At 34.4% G+C, this 15,622-nt stretch overlaps 1 protein-coding gene across 2 annotated transcripts; it reads left to right on the top strand.

Annotated features, from left to right (window-relative positions):
* Nucleotides 1-7,036: 7,036 nt before the first annotated feature.
* LOC128551952 (uncharacterized) lies at nt 7,037-12,369 on the top strand. 2 transcript variants are annotated; one of them, XM_053532919.1, is made up of 4 exons: nt 7,037-7,296; nt 10,388-10,597; nt 10,924-11,169; nt 11,914-12,369. In XM_053532919.1, the coding sequence occupies exons 1-3, from the start codon at nt 7,273-7,275 to the stop codon at nt 11,020-11,022; spliced, it is 333 nt and encodes a 110-aa protein (XP_053388894.1). In that variant the 5' UTR covers nt 7,037-7,272; the 3' UTR covers nt 11,023-11,169; nt 11,914-12,369. The 2 variants fall into 2 exon arrangements, with proteins under 2 accessions (XP_053388894.1, XP_053388893.1); XM_053532918.1 differs by having other exon boundaries at nt 11,840-12,369.
* Nucleotides 12,370-15,622: the final 3,253 nt, after the last annotated feature.

The raw sequence follows: 15,622 nt of genomic DNA, 5'->3' as shown, positions 1-15,622 counted from the left end.
ATTCTTGGGAGCTTTGGCTGGTCTGTTAGGCCGAACAGTACTTCCGGTAGTTGCAAAAATAGCTCCAAAAATATTAGGACCGTTAGGCGTCGGAGCTTTGTAAGGACTTGCCAGTACTGGTGTTAGTAAAATACCTGGAAATGGTATGATTTCGGTAGTTAATGATAAAAGAAACATGATATCACCATATCTTACACCTAATCAAAGAAAACAACTAGTGGGATCTGGAGTGATTAAATTAACACAAAAACAAAAACAAGACGGCGGGTTCCTAGGTATGTTGGCATCTTTGTTAAGTGGTAAAGGCATACAAATTGATTCTCAACGGAGACCTTACAGACGAATTCCTATAGTAAAAAAAAATAAAATTTATAAACAAACCAATTTTTAACTTTGAAATTGAACAATGGGTAAAACAATTAAAAATTAAAAACTTTAGGGGTGTATTTAGTAGAAATAATCTATCAAAAACAAAAGAATTAAAGACTAAATGCGGAATTATAATCAATTTAGATGACTTTGTTGGGTCTGGAACACATTGGGTCTGTCACTTTAATACTTTGTACTTTGATCCATTTGGACTTCCTCCGCCAAAAGAAGTAATTAATTACATCCCGAATGTGAAATACAATAACATACAATATCAAGACAAAACAAGTGTATTGTGTGGTTACTATTGTTTATTTTTCATTAAAAGGTTACAAGACAAAGTACCGTTGTATGATTTACTGTACAAAATACTAAATATTCATAATCAAAGGGAAAATGAACAAACAATTATAAGTTATTTTAATTAATAAAGCAAAACTATTGTAAACTGTTTTTAGTGTGTGAATTTTTCTTCCGTTTTTTTTTCTTTTTAATTGTGTTAGTGGACCTTGGTCCCTTCAGCCCACTTACGTCCGTCAAACCAAAGGTTTTCATTTGGTTAAACCAGAGGTTTTCATTTGGTTTAACCAAAGGTTTTCACAGTACCAAGGGTACTGGGTTAGCAGTTTAAGTTTAGGGTATGGCCAAAGTGCACTTATAGAATCGGGACAAGGGTCAAATGAGGTCAAACTGTTTTAAAAACGCTATAATATATACTACTTTCCATAGTGGATAAATGTACACACGTCTAATATGCTATTGACAGAGGCGAAGTGTGCATATATATTACCGTTGTGGCATAAAAACGATGAAGTGTTCTGTAGAGAATTACCACAGTGCATATATGTATATTCCATGTGCAATTACAATTCAAAGTATTACTGCCGTAGTGTATAAATGTACACTATTTCAATCTAGAACAAGGCAGTCTGAAAGACAGCTAAATCCCCCGCCACTGCTATGGATAGTGAAAGGGTAAACCTTTGATTTCAGCTGTGACCTTGACCTTGAACTGACATGGCTGACTCATGAATTGTGCACAACGTCTTGATGAGGTGATCATTTGACCAAAGTTTCATGAAAATCCTTCAAGGGGTTTAGGAGATACAGAGCTGAAACCTTTGACCTTCAGTTGTGACCTTGACCTTGAGTTGACATGGCTGACTCATGAGTTCTTGATGAGGTGATCAATTGACCCAAGTTTGATGAAAATCCTTCAAGGAGTTTAGGAGATACAGAGTGGACACAAAATGGAAGGCTCAAACCTTCGACCCTTGGTTGTGACATTGACCTTGAGCTGGCATGGTTGACTCATAATTTCTGCACATCGTTTCGATGAGGTAATCATTTTACCCAAGTTTTATAAAATTCCTTCAAGGGGTTTAGGAGATATAGAGTGGACACGAAATGGAAGGCTCAAACCTTTGACCTTCAGTTGTGACCTTGACCTTGAGCCGACATGGCTGACTTATAAGTTCTGCACATCGCCTTGATGAGGTGATCGTTTGACCCAAGTTTGATGAAAATCCTTCAAGGAGTTTAGGAGATATAGAGCGGACACGAAATGGAAGGCTCAAACCTTTGACCCTAAGTTGTGACCTTGACCTTGAGCAGGCATGGCTGACTCATAGGTTCTGCACATCGTCTTGATAAGGTGATCATTTGATCCAAGTTTTATAAAATTCCTTCAAGGGGTTTATGAGATATAGAGCGGACACAAAATGGCAGGCTCAAACCTTTGATCTTGAGTTGTGACCTTGACCTTGAACCGACAAGGCTTACTCATGTGTTCTGCACGTCGTCTTGATGAGGTGATCATTTGACCCAAGTTTCATGAAAATCCTTCAAGGGGTTTAGGTTAGAGACCACCAATTGTTTTCCCATAGACTTACATTGTAACATTATGGCGTGTACGGCCTTCCATACATCGAAACATGTATATCTAATTACAAGTTTTTCAAGAACTATTTTAGTTCTACCAAAATATCGGACGAAAAACATATGAATAGTGTTACTTTATTTAAGTAATTTTCGTGTGAATGAGGTGACCCCCTCTTTACATCATTGGCATGGCGGGAGAAATTCGTCTGATAAAACTTTTTTTCAATACACATAAACTATAGCAAATTTTGTCAAAATGTATCATAAAATACTGTAAATGCAGCGAAAAAATATCAATTTTGAAAAAATAATCATTTCCTGGGTTTGTTTACATGACTGACCAATCAGAACGCACAGACGTTACCTTATTCCCAGGTATACACTTACCTCATTCCCAGTAAGTTCCCTGTACTTTTTTGAATTGGTGGTCTCTGACCTATAGGAGATATGGACCGGACACGATTTTGTTACGGACGGAAGGACGGACGGACGCAGACCATTCCTATAATCCCTCCGCCACGGCGGGGGATTAAAAATCGTATGTACTAAATAGCGATTGCACATCACAATAGATTACCACAGAGCAGTTTTGTATTTTATTGGAAAAGGTTCAGAATTACCGTAGTGCCACAGTGAAAGTAATTGGAGAAAAGCCTACAAAACGCAACAGTGGCAGATCTGTGGTTTTCAGACTCCTAGAATGCCGAAGTCGCATTATGCAGACATAGTAAAATAGCTTTAAATACCATAGCGTAGAAATGAGTAATTAATTAAGTTTTAAAAAATGAGTTTGATAATAACCGCGACAAGCAACCTTCAGAACTAATTGGTATTTTGGGAGAGTAATTATCCCTTAATTACCTGAAAAGGATTATCTTATCAACATTTTGCGATAACAATGATTTTAGAACACTATTGCGCACGAGACGTTTGATTTTGTTTTTTAATTTAGTGGACACCTGTGATTTGTTGCGTAATACTATTTACTATGCCATACGAATGACTTTACTTATTAGTTTAACTGATTTCATACCGTTTTGTTAATAACATATTGAAAGTTTACACTTCAGATGAAAGCATTCAAATTCCCTCCAGATACAAAGAAAAATTAAAATTCCCGGTAGTCCTACGCTGTACTATGTCGGTAATGTGGACCCTCGTTTTTATGGTACGATTTAGGCGTCTGCGGTAGTCGGTCGGTGTATGATAGCGGTAATAGCGACCCCTGTTTTTATGGTACGCATTAGTATGCTATGATAGCCGAAAGGATATAAACGATGTGACCCCAGGGACAAGGCTATATTTGACCCTAGGGGGATAATTTGATTAATCTTCGTAGAGGACCACTATATGATGCAACATGCCAAATATCAAAGTCCTTGGCCCTGTGGTTTTTGACAAGAAGATTTTTAAAGAGTTTCCTTTCAGTTGCCATGGCAACCAGTGAAGTTTCATCAAAATTGGCCTGGTGGTTTAGGACGAGATGTTGTTTAAAGGAAAGTGTGGACAGACGCCGGATGGTGAGCGATCACAATAGTTCACCTTGAGCCTTTGGCTCAGGTGAGCTAAAAATGTCAACATTGAAGACACATAAAGGGCAAAAACATGCATCTAAAATAACAGACATAGCTAAGCAGTTAATAAAGTTTTCGTGAAACTGGGGCTAGAAGTTAATAAATTTCAGCTTGTTTTTAAGACAATAATCTTTAATTATAAATAACAAGAGAGTCATTGACCCTAAAGCGCTCACCTTTGAACAAGGCTTCAAGTGTGTTTGTATAAGTCAGAGTTAGGTTTCTTCTGTACAAGCCTATATTATATACATGTCAAACACACTTTTGAACCTAGGGCAATAATCTGAACAATTGCAGTAGACATTACAAAACTGATATTACACGCCCCAAATATCAAGGCTCTAGCTATTATTGATTCAGAGAAAAGATTTTCAAAGCTTCTAATATAAAAGCATATAATAAATACATTTCAGACACAGGGGCGTGGCCATTTGTTTTACCTTAAGGCAATAATTTGGACAAGTACGGTAAACATGAAGGGAAAAGTGACCACGCCCCCTGGCAGCAATGTTTGTGAAGAATCAGAATTATTTGAAGTTGTTTTGGAAGATTTTCTTATAGAAATCTATGTAACATCAAGTGACCCCTGGGGCAGGGTCAATTTTGACCATGGGGTAATGATTTGAACAATTTTAGTAGAAGTCCACTAGGCAATGCTACATGTCAAATATCTAAGCTCTAGGTCTTCTGGTTTTTGAGAAGAAGATTTTTAAAGATTTTCCTTTCGGTTGCCATGGCAACCAGAGTTCTGCACGGAATTCAATTCTTTGATTTTTTTTTTTGTAGAGCTTCACCCGAGGAACATTCCTGTGAAGTTTGGATGAAATTGGCTTAGCGGTTTATGAAGAGATGTCATTTAAAGTAAAAATTTACGGACGGACAACGGACGCCGGACGAAGTGCGATCACAAAAGCTCACCTTGTCACTCCGTGGCAGGTGAGCTAAAAACTTTCAAAACAAGCTATTTATAAATACAAAAATGGGAAGTAATTCAAAAAAAAATATTGTAAGAGAACAAAAAGGGATCTGCCAAATAAAAACAAGAGCACTGCAATGCAAAGCAATATACACAAAGCAAAGTCATATATGACATTTGACCCTTAAGTGTGACCTTGACCTTGAAGCGAGTTATCCAAATCATGTACCCTGCACGTCGCCTCAGTGTGGTGAACATTTGCGCCAAGTTTCTTTGAAATCCTTCAAGCAGTTCAAGAGTTACAGAGCGGACACAGCAAAGTCATATATATGACCTTTCACTCCTAAGTGTGACCCTGACCTTGAAGCTAGTCATCCGAGCACTGCAATGCAAAGCAATATACACAAAGCAAAGTCATATATGACCTTTGACCCTTAAGTGTGACCTTGACCTTGAAGCGAGTTATCCAAATCATGTACTCTGCAAGTTGTCTCAGTGTGGTGAACATATATGCCAAGTTTCTTTGAAATCCTTCAAGCAGTTCAAGAGTTACAGAGCAGACACGAAACACACTCATATGACCTTTGACCCCTAAGTGTGACCTTGATCTTAAAATGAGACATCCGAAACATGTGCTCTGCATGTTGTCTTGGTGTGGTAAACATTTGTGTCAAGTTTCTTTGAAATCCTTCAAGGGGTTCAAGAGTTACAGGGCAGACACGAGTATTTTTAAAGTTTTTCCTTTTGGTTGCCATGGTAACCAGAGATCTGTGTGTAATTCAATTTTTTGAAAATTTTTGAAAGGGGACCTACCAAGGATCATTCCTGCGAAGTTTCATCAAAATTGGCATAAATCTGCCCAGTGGTTTTCAAGAAGATTTTTTAGTAAATGTTGACGGACGGAAGACATTGAGTTGTCACAAAAGCTAACCAAAAGCTCCTACATTCCCACGCATTTCATGGCAATTCAATAACGTTGAGCGACAATATATTCATTTATTCGTTTTTACATGTTATATATTATATGCTAGAATAGCGTTAGCGCATGTTGAGTTTGTGTTATAACATCTGCATAATCCCATAGGATATGTTGGTACCCTCGCCTTACCGGACTTAAGCACCAAACGATCCCTCGGGATTCTGCAGATGTTATAATATGAAAAACAAAATTCGTTATGCATACATCGAGATTCAGGAAATCAAATGCTTAGCTGATGGTCCAGAAATACGGGGTCTAAATTAGTAGCCTGGCTGCTCTTCTCATAAAGGTTTTATTGTAAACACATGTCAGATATTTACTGTTTTATATTTGATCATTTAAATTCTTTTTTTTTTTCATTTTATAGAGGAAAGTATGGTGGATTTATATTAAAAAATGTCTAAAAATGCCATTTTAACCCTTAGTGTATCCTTAAGTATTTTGGAATTCCAAGCAGTGATATAGGAGAAGTAGCACAGATCAAAGATTCTGACAAATCAAGGATCATGACTCTGATAAAAATTATTTATTAGAACATGAAGATAATATGCACAACTTTGCTCCACTCTAATCACTTGTGAGATTTGGTGAAATTCAGCCTAATTGTTTACAGCAAGTAGTACAAACAAGATGAAATATAACAAATCAATATAACTTCACTGAAAATCACTGAAGCTGAGCATACCAATAATATGCATAACAAGACTATAAGGATCTTACATGCCTGCCTATGTAAGACAGGCTTTTCTCTACCACGAGGGATAGTGTGGAATGAAAACCCAGCTGTCTTACACATGCAGACATGTTATATAATTTTTCTTGCCCATCACGTTAAAATTAGATCACGGAGGCAAATAGATCTGTGTTTTCCTGACAAAATTTATATAGTTTATGACGTCATAATAGTTACAGTACTATATGACGTCACCTAAGTGCACGATACTTTAGACAAGGTTTTTCCCTAGGGAAAGGCAGGACTTACTAGAGGACATCCAAGCCAAGTTTCATCATCTGCCTGTCACCAAATGATTTAAGAGATGTAGGTTAAGAAAAGTATGGACGGGCGAACAGACATGCAATGAGTGATAACAATTACTCACCCCTGAGCACTTTGTGATCAGGTTGAGCTAAAAAAAAAGGAAAATTTCCTGTCACTACTCCCTTAACATAAAAGTGCAAGCTTTTGATAATGACATTTTCTTATTCATTTTAAACATTTTTATTTCGCTTTCAAACAATAAATCCCACATGTAAACAAGGCGCGATAATCAATTGTGTATAAACAAGAACAACAACATGAATTTAAACTTTAAAGGTGGTCAATCATACTTTATGGGGAAAATGTTTGCAATTGCAAATTTTAGTCCAAAAGATGGAGAAAGTATATCTATTGTACAACAGACATGATACATCTGTTGATTTAGGTAGAGAACGGTAGAAAACGTAAGTGCAATTTCGCTGGCAACGGTATCCCCGTCTATTTTTAGAGCGCGGGCGTCCTTCTAGTACTTTGATTTTCAAAGCGCCACCTATAAACATTTCAGCTGCACAAAATGGCGTCATCTAGTCCTAGCACAGTAAGTAATAGACAAAAATCTGTGTTTATACAAAAACGCCTTCATATCTCGGGTCATTATCCCCGATTATTTATATGAAATATTATTCGTATATTTTCTATGTAAAGTTTACTGAAGAAAACTCAAGGGTTATTGCGTTATTATTTATATAAGACCATTGTTTACTTTTCGTTAGCTGGGGGTCATCTCAAAGAATACAGGTCTTTACTCCTCTGGGACAATACACCCTGGGACTTTACACCTTCCAAACCTGAGACATTACTCCTCCAAAAGGGAGGTGTAAAGTCCAAGGTTTTATATATATATTTTTTACAACTTTTTCGTATATTTAATTATTTTATTCAAAATTATGAGTATAAAATCTTGTTTATTTTTTTAAAAATCAAACTTTATAGCTGTAATAATACAAAAGTGATAATGATTTGTGTCACACTTTTCTAAGTTCAAGATTAAAGTAACCTTAATATAATTGTTATGTTAATCAATTGATCATCACAAAAGAAACATTAACACCTGAATCTTTGATGTTTTAATGACCACTGATTGATAATATTTAAAGCATTAGCATCTTATAAACACAATAATTTACCAAGTTTGCACACCCAAATATAGTAACAAGAATTTCAAAGGTTAATTTATCCTTTGATGATGATTGCAATTAAAAAAATTAAAAGAATTAAATGTTTTGTGTGATATACTCATAATCGGAACAATGCACACTAATTATCTGACCGGGTATATATGTTAAGACTACCTTGGAATAATGTCTTATTCTAAGATTTCATTTATGTTACACCGTTATTCTATACTGGATTACAATGTCAAATAAGTGTGCTTTTTGTTCTAAGACTGTTGCTACACGTCATCTTGCCTTGTCGTGTGACAACTGTGGAAAATGGCAGCATATCAAATGCGGAAACACTGGTAAGTGCTTTTAAATTACATTAGTATAAAAGACATTTCTTTTTGAACCAGAATCAAACTGACACTTTTCTTCAGCAGTTTCCAATCTAAATGTTGTTTTGAAACAAAGAATATGACAGGGATATGGGAAAAATGTTTAATATGACTCGGAGTCTGATTTTTATATGTGTCTACACTATTTTTTTCAATCAAAACTAAAGACAGGAAATTTCCAGAATCTGTTTCACTACAAATGTTTGACATTATGTTTAATTGAAAAAAATATTACCTTGCAGGAAGTACATGTATACTTATTTGGAAGAAATATAAATGAAATTTTCTTTTCCTACTGATACTTAATATTCAAAAATATACTTTTATGATTTCAAAACTCTGTGATAACCGGTACTAGTTTGTTTATTTATTCATTTATTTTATTTAATAATAACCAACTGTCAATCCTTTGATGAGTTTCAGGTGTAACACAAGATGTCTACTTTGCTATATAATATTATAAGGATTATGTTAATTTAATCACATTTCCAGTAATAGGATTATCATAAGGTGCTAAGATGATTGCTTAAATAAACTGTCCATTTCAAAAAAAAGGAACTGAGTGCCACCAAATTCCTTCAAGGAATCAGCCATGTTTATGGACCAGCCGGGTATGTGGCTAAGTGAAAAATATATTTGACTGTAAATATCTAAGGCGTGAAGTGCATGATTGCTGATTAGACACATATAATTTACTAGGATATTATCTTTTAAATTTGTGTATTCTGATATGCATTTAAGAAAGCGAACACTTCTGATAAATTAAGAAACATATATTTGTTAGGACTGTGTATTTTGTGATATCTTGGCTAAAACTGACTATGAGTAATATGAGTAAAATTTCTAAGATGTGAAGTGCATGTTTGATTATTAGATATACATATAAGTACATTTTTATATGTTAATTTGTTACAGTGTTACATGAGAATGAAATGATAAATTATGAAAATTATTAAAAAAAGTGATATATCTTTGAATTTGTTCTTTTCCTTCTTTAAGTTTTTTCCATGTATACTTTAATAAAACAATATAGGCATGTGATATGTGGGAATTAACTAATTGCTAGACATAATAGCATCTCTGGAATGTGACATTACTATCAAACAGTGACACTTGCTTGGATTGGAATTTCACAGGAATACAAAAATGTATGAAAGATAATATTAACATGTAATTTAAGACAATATATTTTTTTAGAATTGATTCTTCTATTTTGGACAATATGTATCATAATGCAATGAGATCAGTTTTTAAACAGACAAATGTTGTCTCAAATATATGTATATTATCTTTTAAATTAAATAACTTCATAATACATTAAAAAATATTTTAATATTGTTTTATAAAATGTAATGACTGATACAAAATGCATTGACAAACACCTTTTAATTATCATTTTTAATATATAATCGTTCTACCTTCACAATATTTGACAAATAATCCTAAATTGGTCAGTTACAATTCACATTAAGTTTGAAACAGAGTTATAATAATTTTAATACTGTAATAATTAAAAAAATATTAAATAATGAGTTATTAATTAAAATATAATAATTATAAATAAATATGTTAAAAAATGAGTTATTAATCAGAAAGCTGAATAATACATAAATCTGAAAAAAAAGCAAATTTCAACAAGACAGAATTTTGAACCAGCATCCATTCTTAAAACATTTACAAAAGAATTAAAATCTATTTGGAAAATATCAGTCAGATTTGGCTAAATATTTTGTGTTGAGAGCCTACAAAAATACCCAATTAACTTTTATTTCCCAAACAATTTCAATCTATTTCATTAACATCAACAGTGGATTAATATCCACATGCCTAACTTTTAATTATCAATTACTCAGTGTAAGTGTGACAAACTCCCTCTATTTAATCAAATCAATTTCAACTTAAATAATCAATAATTATTACTGCCTACACAATAGATATCTATAGTATATAAATAAGGGAGGTGTAAAGTCCTAGGGTGTAAAGACCTGGAGGAGTAAAGTCCAAGGGTGTATTGTCCCAGAGGAGTATTGTCTCGATACCATCTCAAACTCCCGTAAACTGATATGTTCGACATGTACAGTGAACGAAAACAGTATTTGATTCAGTATATTCATGTTGCATACTTATTATTTAGAGTACAACAATCGATTACGATCCGTATGAGGAAGCACAGATGGGTAGAGGAAGGGGCAGAGGACGGAGAGGTAGTGGGCGCCGAGGTCAGACTGGTCGTGGAAGAGGAAGAGGGGTCCGTGGAAAAAGAACTCTCAGGGGTGACAGGCTCGATGCTGACCGACGGGCATTTTTGGAAGAATTACGAGAAGAAAGAAAGAGAAAAGCACATGTAATTTCTTTGTCTGCAAACTAATAAATGAATATAATTTATTATATGGCTTAATACATTATACTAAATTGATATTACACTAATATAGTCCATTTTGCAATTATAATTGAATCCTGTTATTAATAGTTTTATTACTTTTTTCCGTTACAATACATGTTAGTAAATGTGAGATGATTTTGAATCGGTCTTATGAATAAAATGGCTGTACTGTCATATATGCAAAAGGCTTTGATCAGAGCTAAAAATTAATTGAGCTCAGTTCATCAGCGCCAAGTCTCGCCCCTGATTTTTCATGATCATCCCTTAAGTTTGTGATATTTTTAGAGGAGATGGTTGAGTCACTTACAGAAGAAGGGGCCAAGAACATTTTGAGAAAGGCTGCAGAGAAGGTGCCTGCGTTGCTACTAGATGTAGCAGATGAATAAACCGCTGCTGCAGAAGGGCCAGAACCTGAGCCAGAAGATAACACAAGTCCATCCTGGTGTGTGTGTCAACACTGCAGAGAGATGACAGAAGATAGAGAGAAGGTTTGTTGTGGGATGCGACCTGATCTTTGCAGTAGCATTCAGCCAGTAAGTTGAAGTTAATTTCTTACAAGATGTCAATTTTTATAAAATGCTTGCATTTAGCTTTTCTAGTATCTATACTGTGATATAAATCCTGAGGTAAAGAAGCTTTTTACACAAGTTCGTAAAATAACTTATAGTCTATTATCTAAACTGCCTGAACATGTCAGACCTGCATACATTGCTCTGTGAACTGAGTCAGATTGACAAAACTAAGTATTGAGAATAAAATGTATGTCAACTTTACTCTGCCTTTAGATGTAACATACTTTAGATCAAGTGTTGAAGATGTTATAATATGTCTTTACATCACTACAGACCAGTTATGTCACCTAATGAAAGGGTTTTATGGACCCATTTAAATCCCCCAGGCGTTCCAAGTGCTGTACTTCATCTTTTGGTAGGACTAGTACATCATAACAACTTGTAATTTTCTACTTGGCACTGAAATGTCTTCATTTTTATATATGGGTCAGTTTTGTGATTATTTTTATTCTTGAACTAGGTGACCCTAAACTAAAATCTATAGGCACTTGAACAAAGCATGGGACATACACATTTTCCCTGACTGGCTGAAAATTCATGTCCAGAATTGGACCATGTCAAGCTATAACAATTAGATGAGCAATGTAGAGTCATTATATCTGTATTGTAAACCATAAATTGTCTCTTTCAGGAAATGGAAATGTTCATCATGGAGCCTATTGCCATCCAGATTAACCAATTATACCGAAATGATATATTTGCTAGGCATGCAAGAACAGAGGAGGACCTGCAGAAGTCCAGAAGGCATGCTGCCTACAGACTTTGGATTCTGCACGAGTTCGGGAAGCTTGGGTACAAAGACAGACGTGTTATCCCTTCATGTGTCACTTGGACTGTCAGGGACAAGTACCCCGACCCTCGTGGTCATTACGTTGGGTTCATACCTTCATGGTGACTTTTGCATCTTTTAATAAATTGGCAGTCCATAACTTGTTGTATTGTCTGTAGTAAATCACTAACTTTTCTGTGCCGAAATTGAAACTTACAAATATTACCAAATTTCAGGAAAGCCATTTATTGAGTTTTTGATATACATAACAAGAGTCCTCTGAACTATATTTTGTATAATTACATGACTTCTTTAAACAGCCGGTCAATAGTTTGTGCTATTGACTGGTCTAATGTTCAACAATTTTACTGGGCCGAAGTCAAAACTGAAAGTAAAAGATATTAAAATGTATTTTTGGTGACACGAAATATAAAATTTATTGCTTGCCAGTGAATAGTCAGAACTATTTGTCTTGAGCAATAGTTTTTACTATTGACCAGAGTCATTCAGAATGTGTATATTTCAAGATGGCCATCCTTAAATTATGTCCCATTTTCTGGACCAATAACTGTAATGGTGAAATATTTGTTTATGCAATACCTACCTATCACAGTGGTATGTTAGGTCTAATGATCTCCTAGATATGTTTACTAGGTTTATTTTTGTAAAACACAAAAAACTATGTTATATATTTGTTATGATTAAGAATTTCTTTTTTGCCACATATGCTTGTTTGGAATGTGTAGGACACTGTAAGCTGTGTAGGTGGGTCATAAATAGGCATCAACAATATAACATCAAACTCCAGTTTATTTCTCTTTGAATGTAAAAGCTATTTTCATAACACATATTAACATTCATCAAAGTAAGTGTTTGAAAAGAAATTGTTTCATTGTTAGATGTATTCAAAATGACTATTGATGCATTCAGTAAACCTTTTCCTGTATTATCTACATGTTTTTGGCATGCATCTTGTTCATTTACAACAATTACATATTTCCTAAACAATGTTGTTAGGATTATTATCTATGTCTGACAATAGTTTTCATTGTATGATTAGTTTTGACAATAAAAAGTACAGTAAACTGACATGTTTGTAGATTCTTGTAAGAATTACTAGCCATATATATGGGTGTGTCTCAATACTTGACACTCAACAATATTAATCAATAGTACTCTTGTACATAAGGTATTCGTCAAATAAACAAGAGCTGTTTAATAACAGCACGCTCAACTATTTGAAGCCATTAAACCTAATTATTACTTACAAAGGCTTATAAAAATTTTCTAATCTGGAAAGGGGCATAATTTTGACCAAATAAAAGCTAGAGTTACATATTGTGTCCTGGAAGGTCATCTAATGATGTCGAAGACATGTGTTAAAGTTTGAAAGCATTTGCCCAAGTAATTGTTGAGATTTCTGTTTAAATGTAGATCTTTATCCAGAAATTCTAAGTTAAAAACGTGCATAATTTTGACAAAATAAAAGCTAGAGTCATAAACGTTGTCCTGTGAGGTCATCTAATGATGCCAAAGACATATGTAAAGTTTGAAAAGTTTGAAATCATTTGGCCCAGTAGTTGTTGAGAAACCCGACTGCAAAACTTTTGATACTGACGACGGGGGTGATTCCAAAATATGTACTATTGAAAAAAAAATCAAATAGTCTAGCAAAGTAAGAAACTGCATGACCATCATCTTTCTTTCCAAAGACACAAAATGGTAATTAATATATGAATATGATTGGCACAAGAAAATCCTGCATTTTATGCTAAAAGAGACCTACAAGAAGAGTCTGTTTGTTTTAGCAATTTATAAATACTTGTTGTGTTACAATGGAAATAGAAAATTAACCATTTTCCTGTGTTTTATCAGCTAATTACACATAGGTAGGAGTTTGGATGTGTGCTATTTTCAAGATTAAATATTTGTATCCAATCAACGACATTTGCTTTATATACTGATAAAATACAGGAACATATTATTTCGATTGTAATAATGCCGTTGTTTCAACAATAATATACAACAACTGGACTAATGTCCTTGCATGGAAGAAATGCTTTTGTTTGTAATTTTTGATTATTGAGTCAGTTTCGTTTCTTCTTTGTCTATGCATTAGAAGATGGCAGCCATGTTGGAAATTTTGACCGACAAATTCTGATATATTCACTGGTGCATTATAGCTTTTCATGAAAGCCTGAGTCATTATAACAAGGATATGAACATCACCTGGCCCAAGTGAATTTAGTAAAATTAGATTTTTTTTTTTTTTAGATTAAATACACTTTGCCACTGTAAAAAAATCTGGAATTGTAATACAAGAAACAAACATGTTTTTCAGAGTTAGTCTGAGTGGCCCTACTTTTGACTTAGACCTTGATATAACAGGTCTAGCCTCTTATCTTATCTGATGAAGAGCAAAACACAATCTTGTCTTTTTTTACTGACGGAAACATGCAACTGAACCTTAGTCACTTTCAAAACCTCATTCATGATGTGAGTGACCAAAAAGATTTATCCATTTCTTATAATATCAAAAAAATCAGTCTAAATTAAACAAGATGGCCTTGGTCGCTCACCTGAAAAAATTGACCTAGTGACCTATTTTTTGACCCTTTATGGCCCATATTTGAACTTGACCTAGATTTAATAAAATCAATCACTCTGATCAAATTTCATGAAGATCAACTGATAAATCTAGCCTATATCGCACAAGGTTTTTATTTGATTTCACCTAGTTCTTGATCCCAGACTACCCATATCTGAACTCCACCTAGACAACCACTCTGACCGAATTGTATGAAAATCCAGAGTAAAATGCAGCCTCTATTGCATACACAAGGTTTTTCCTTTATTTGACCCGATGACCTTGTTTTCAAATACAGATGACCCATATTCGAACTTGGCCTAGATTTTATCAAGGCACACATTCTGACTAAATTTCATGGATTTAAATTGAATAATACAGCCTGTATTTAATACAGAAGGGTTTTCTTTGATTTGACCTAGTGACCTACTTTTAGACCCAAGATGACCCATTTTCAAACCGAACATAAATTTTATCAAGACAATCATTCTGACCAAATTTCATTCAGACCAAATGAAAAATACAGCCTCTATCACAACACAAGTGTTTTCTTTGATTTGACCAAGTGATCTACCTTTTGACCAAAGATGACCCATATTCAAACTTGACCTAGATTTCATCAAGGTAATCATTCTGTCTAAATTTCAGGGAGATCAATTGAAAAATATAGCCTATATCGCATGCACAAGGTTTTTCTAAGATTTGACGTTGTGACTTAGTTTTTGACCTCAGATGACCCATATAAAATGCAAGCCTAGACTTAATCAAAACAAACATTCTGACCAGTTATCACAAAAATCTGATGAAAAATACAGCCTCTATCGCATACATAAGGTTTTTCTTTGATTTGATCTAGTGACCTAGTTTTTGACCCCATATGACCCCTTTTCGAACTCGGCCTAGATTTCATCTAGGTAATCATTCTGACCAAATTTCATGAAGATCAGTTGAAAAATACAGCCTCTATCGCATACACAAACTAAATGTTGGCAGACAGACAGACGTCGGACGCCAGACATCGAGTGATCACAATAACTCACCTGAGCATATTGCTCAGG

The sequence above is a fragment of the Mercenaria mercenaria genome, unplaced genomic scaffold, assembly GCF_021730395.1.
Source record: "Mercenaria mercenaria strain notata unplaced genomic scaffold, MADL_Memer_1 contig_1860, whole genome shotgun sequence".
Lineage (NCBI taxonomy): Eukaryota > Metazoa > Mollusca > Bivalvia > Venerida > Veneridae > Mercenaria > Mercenaria mercenaria.
Note: the sequence above shows the minus strand (reverse complement) of the source record. Positions and strands in the feature narration are given on the sequence as shown.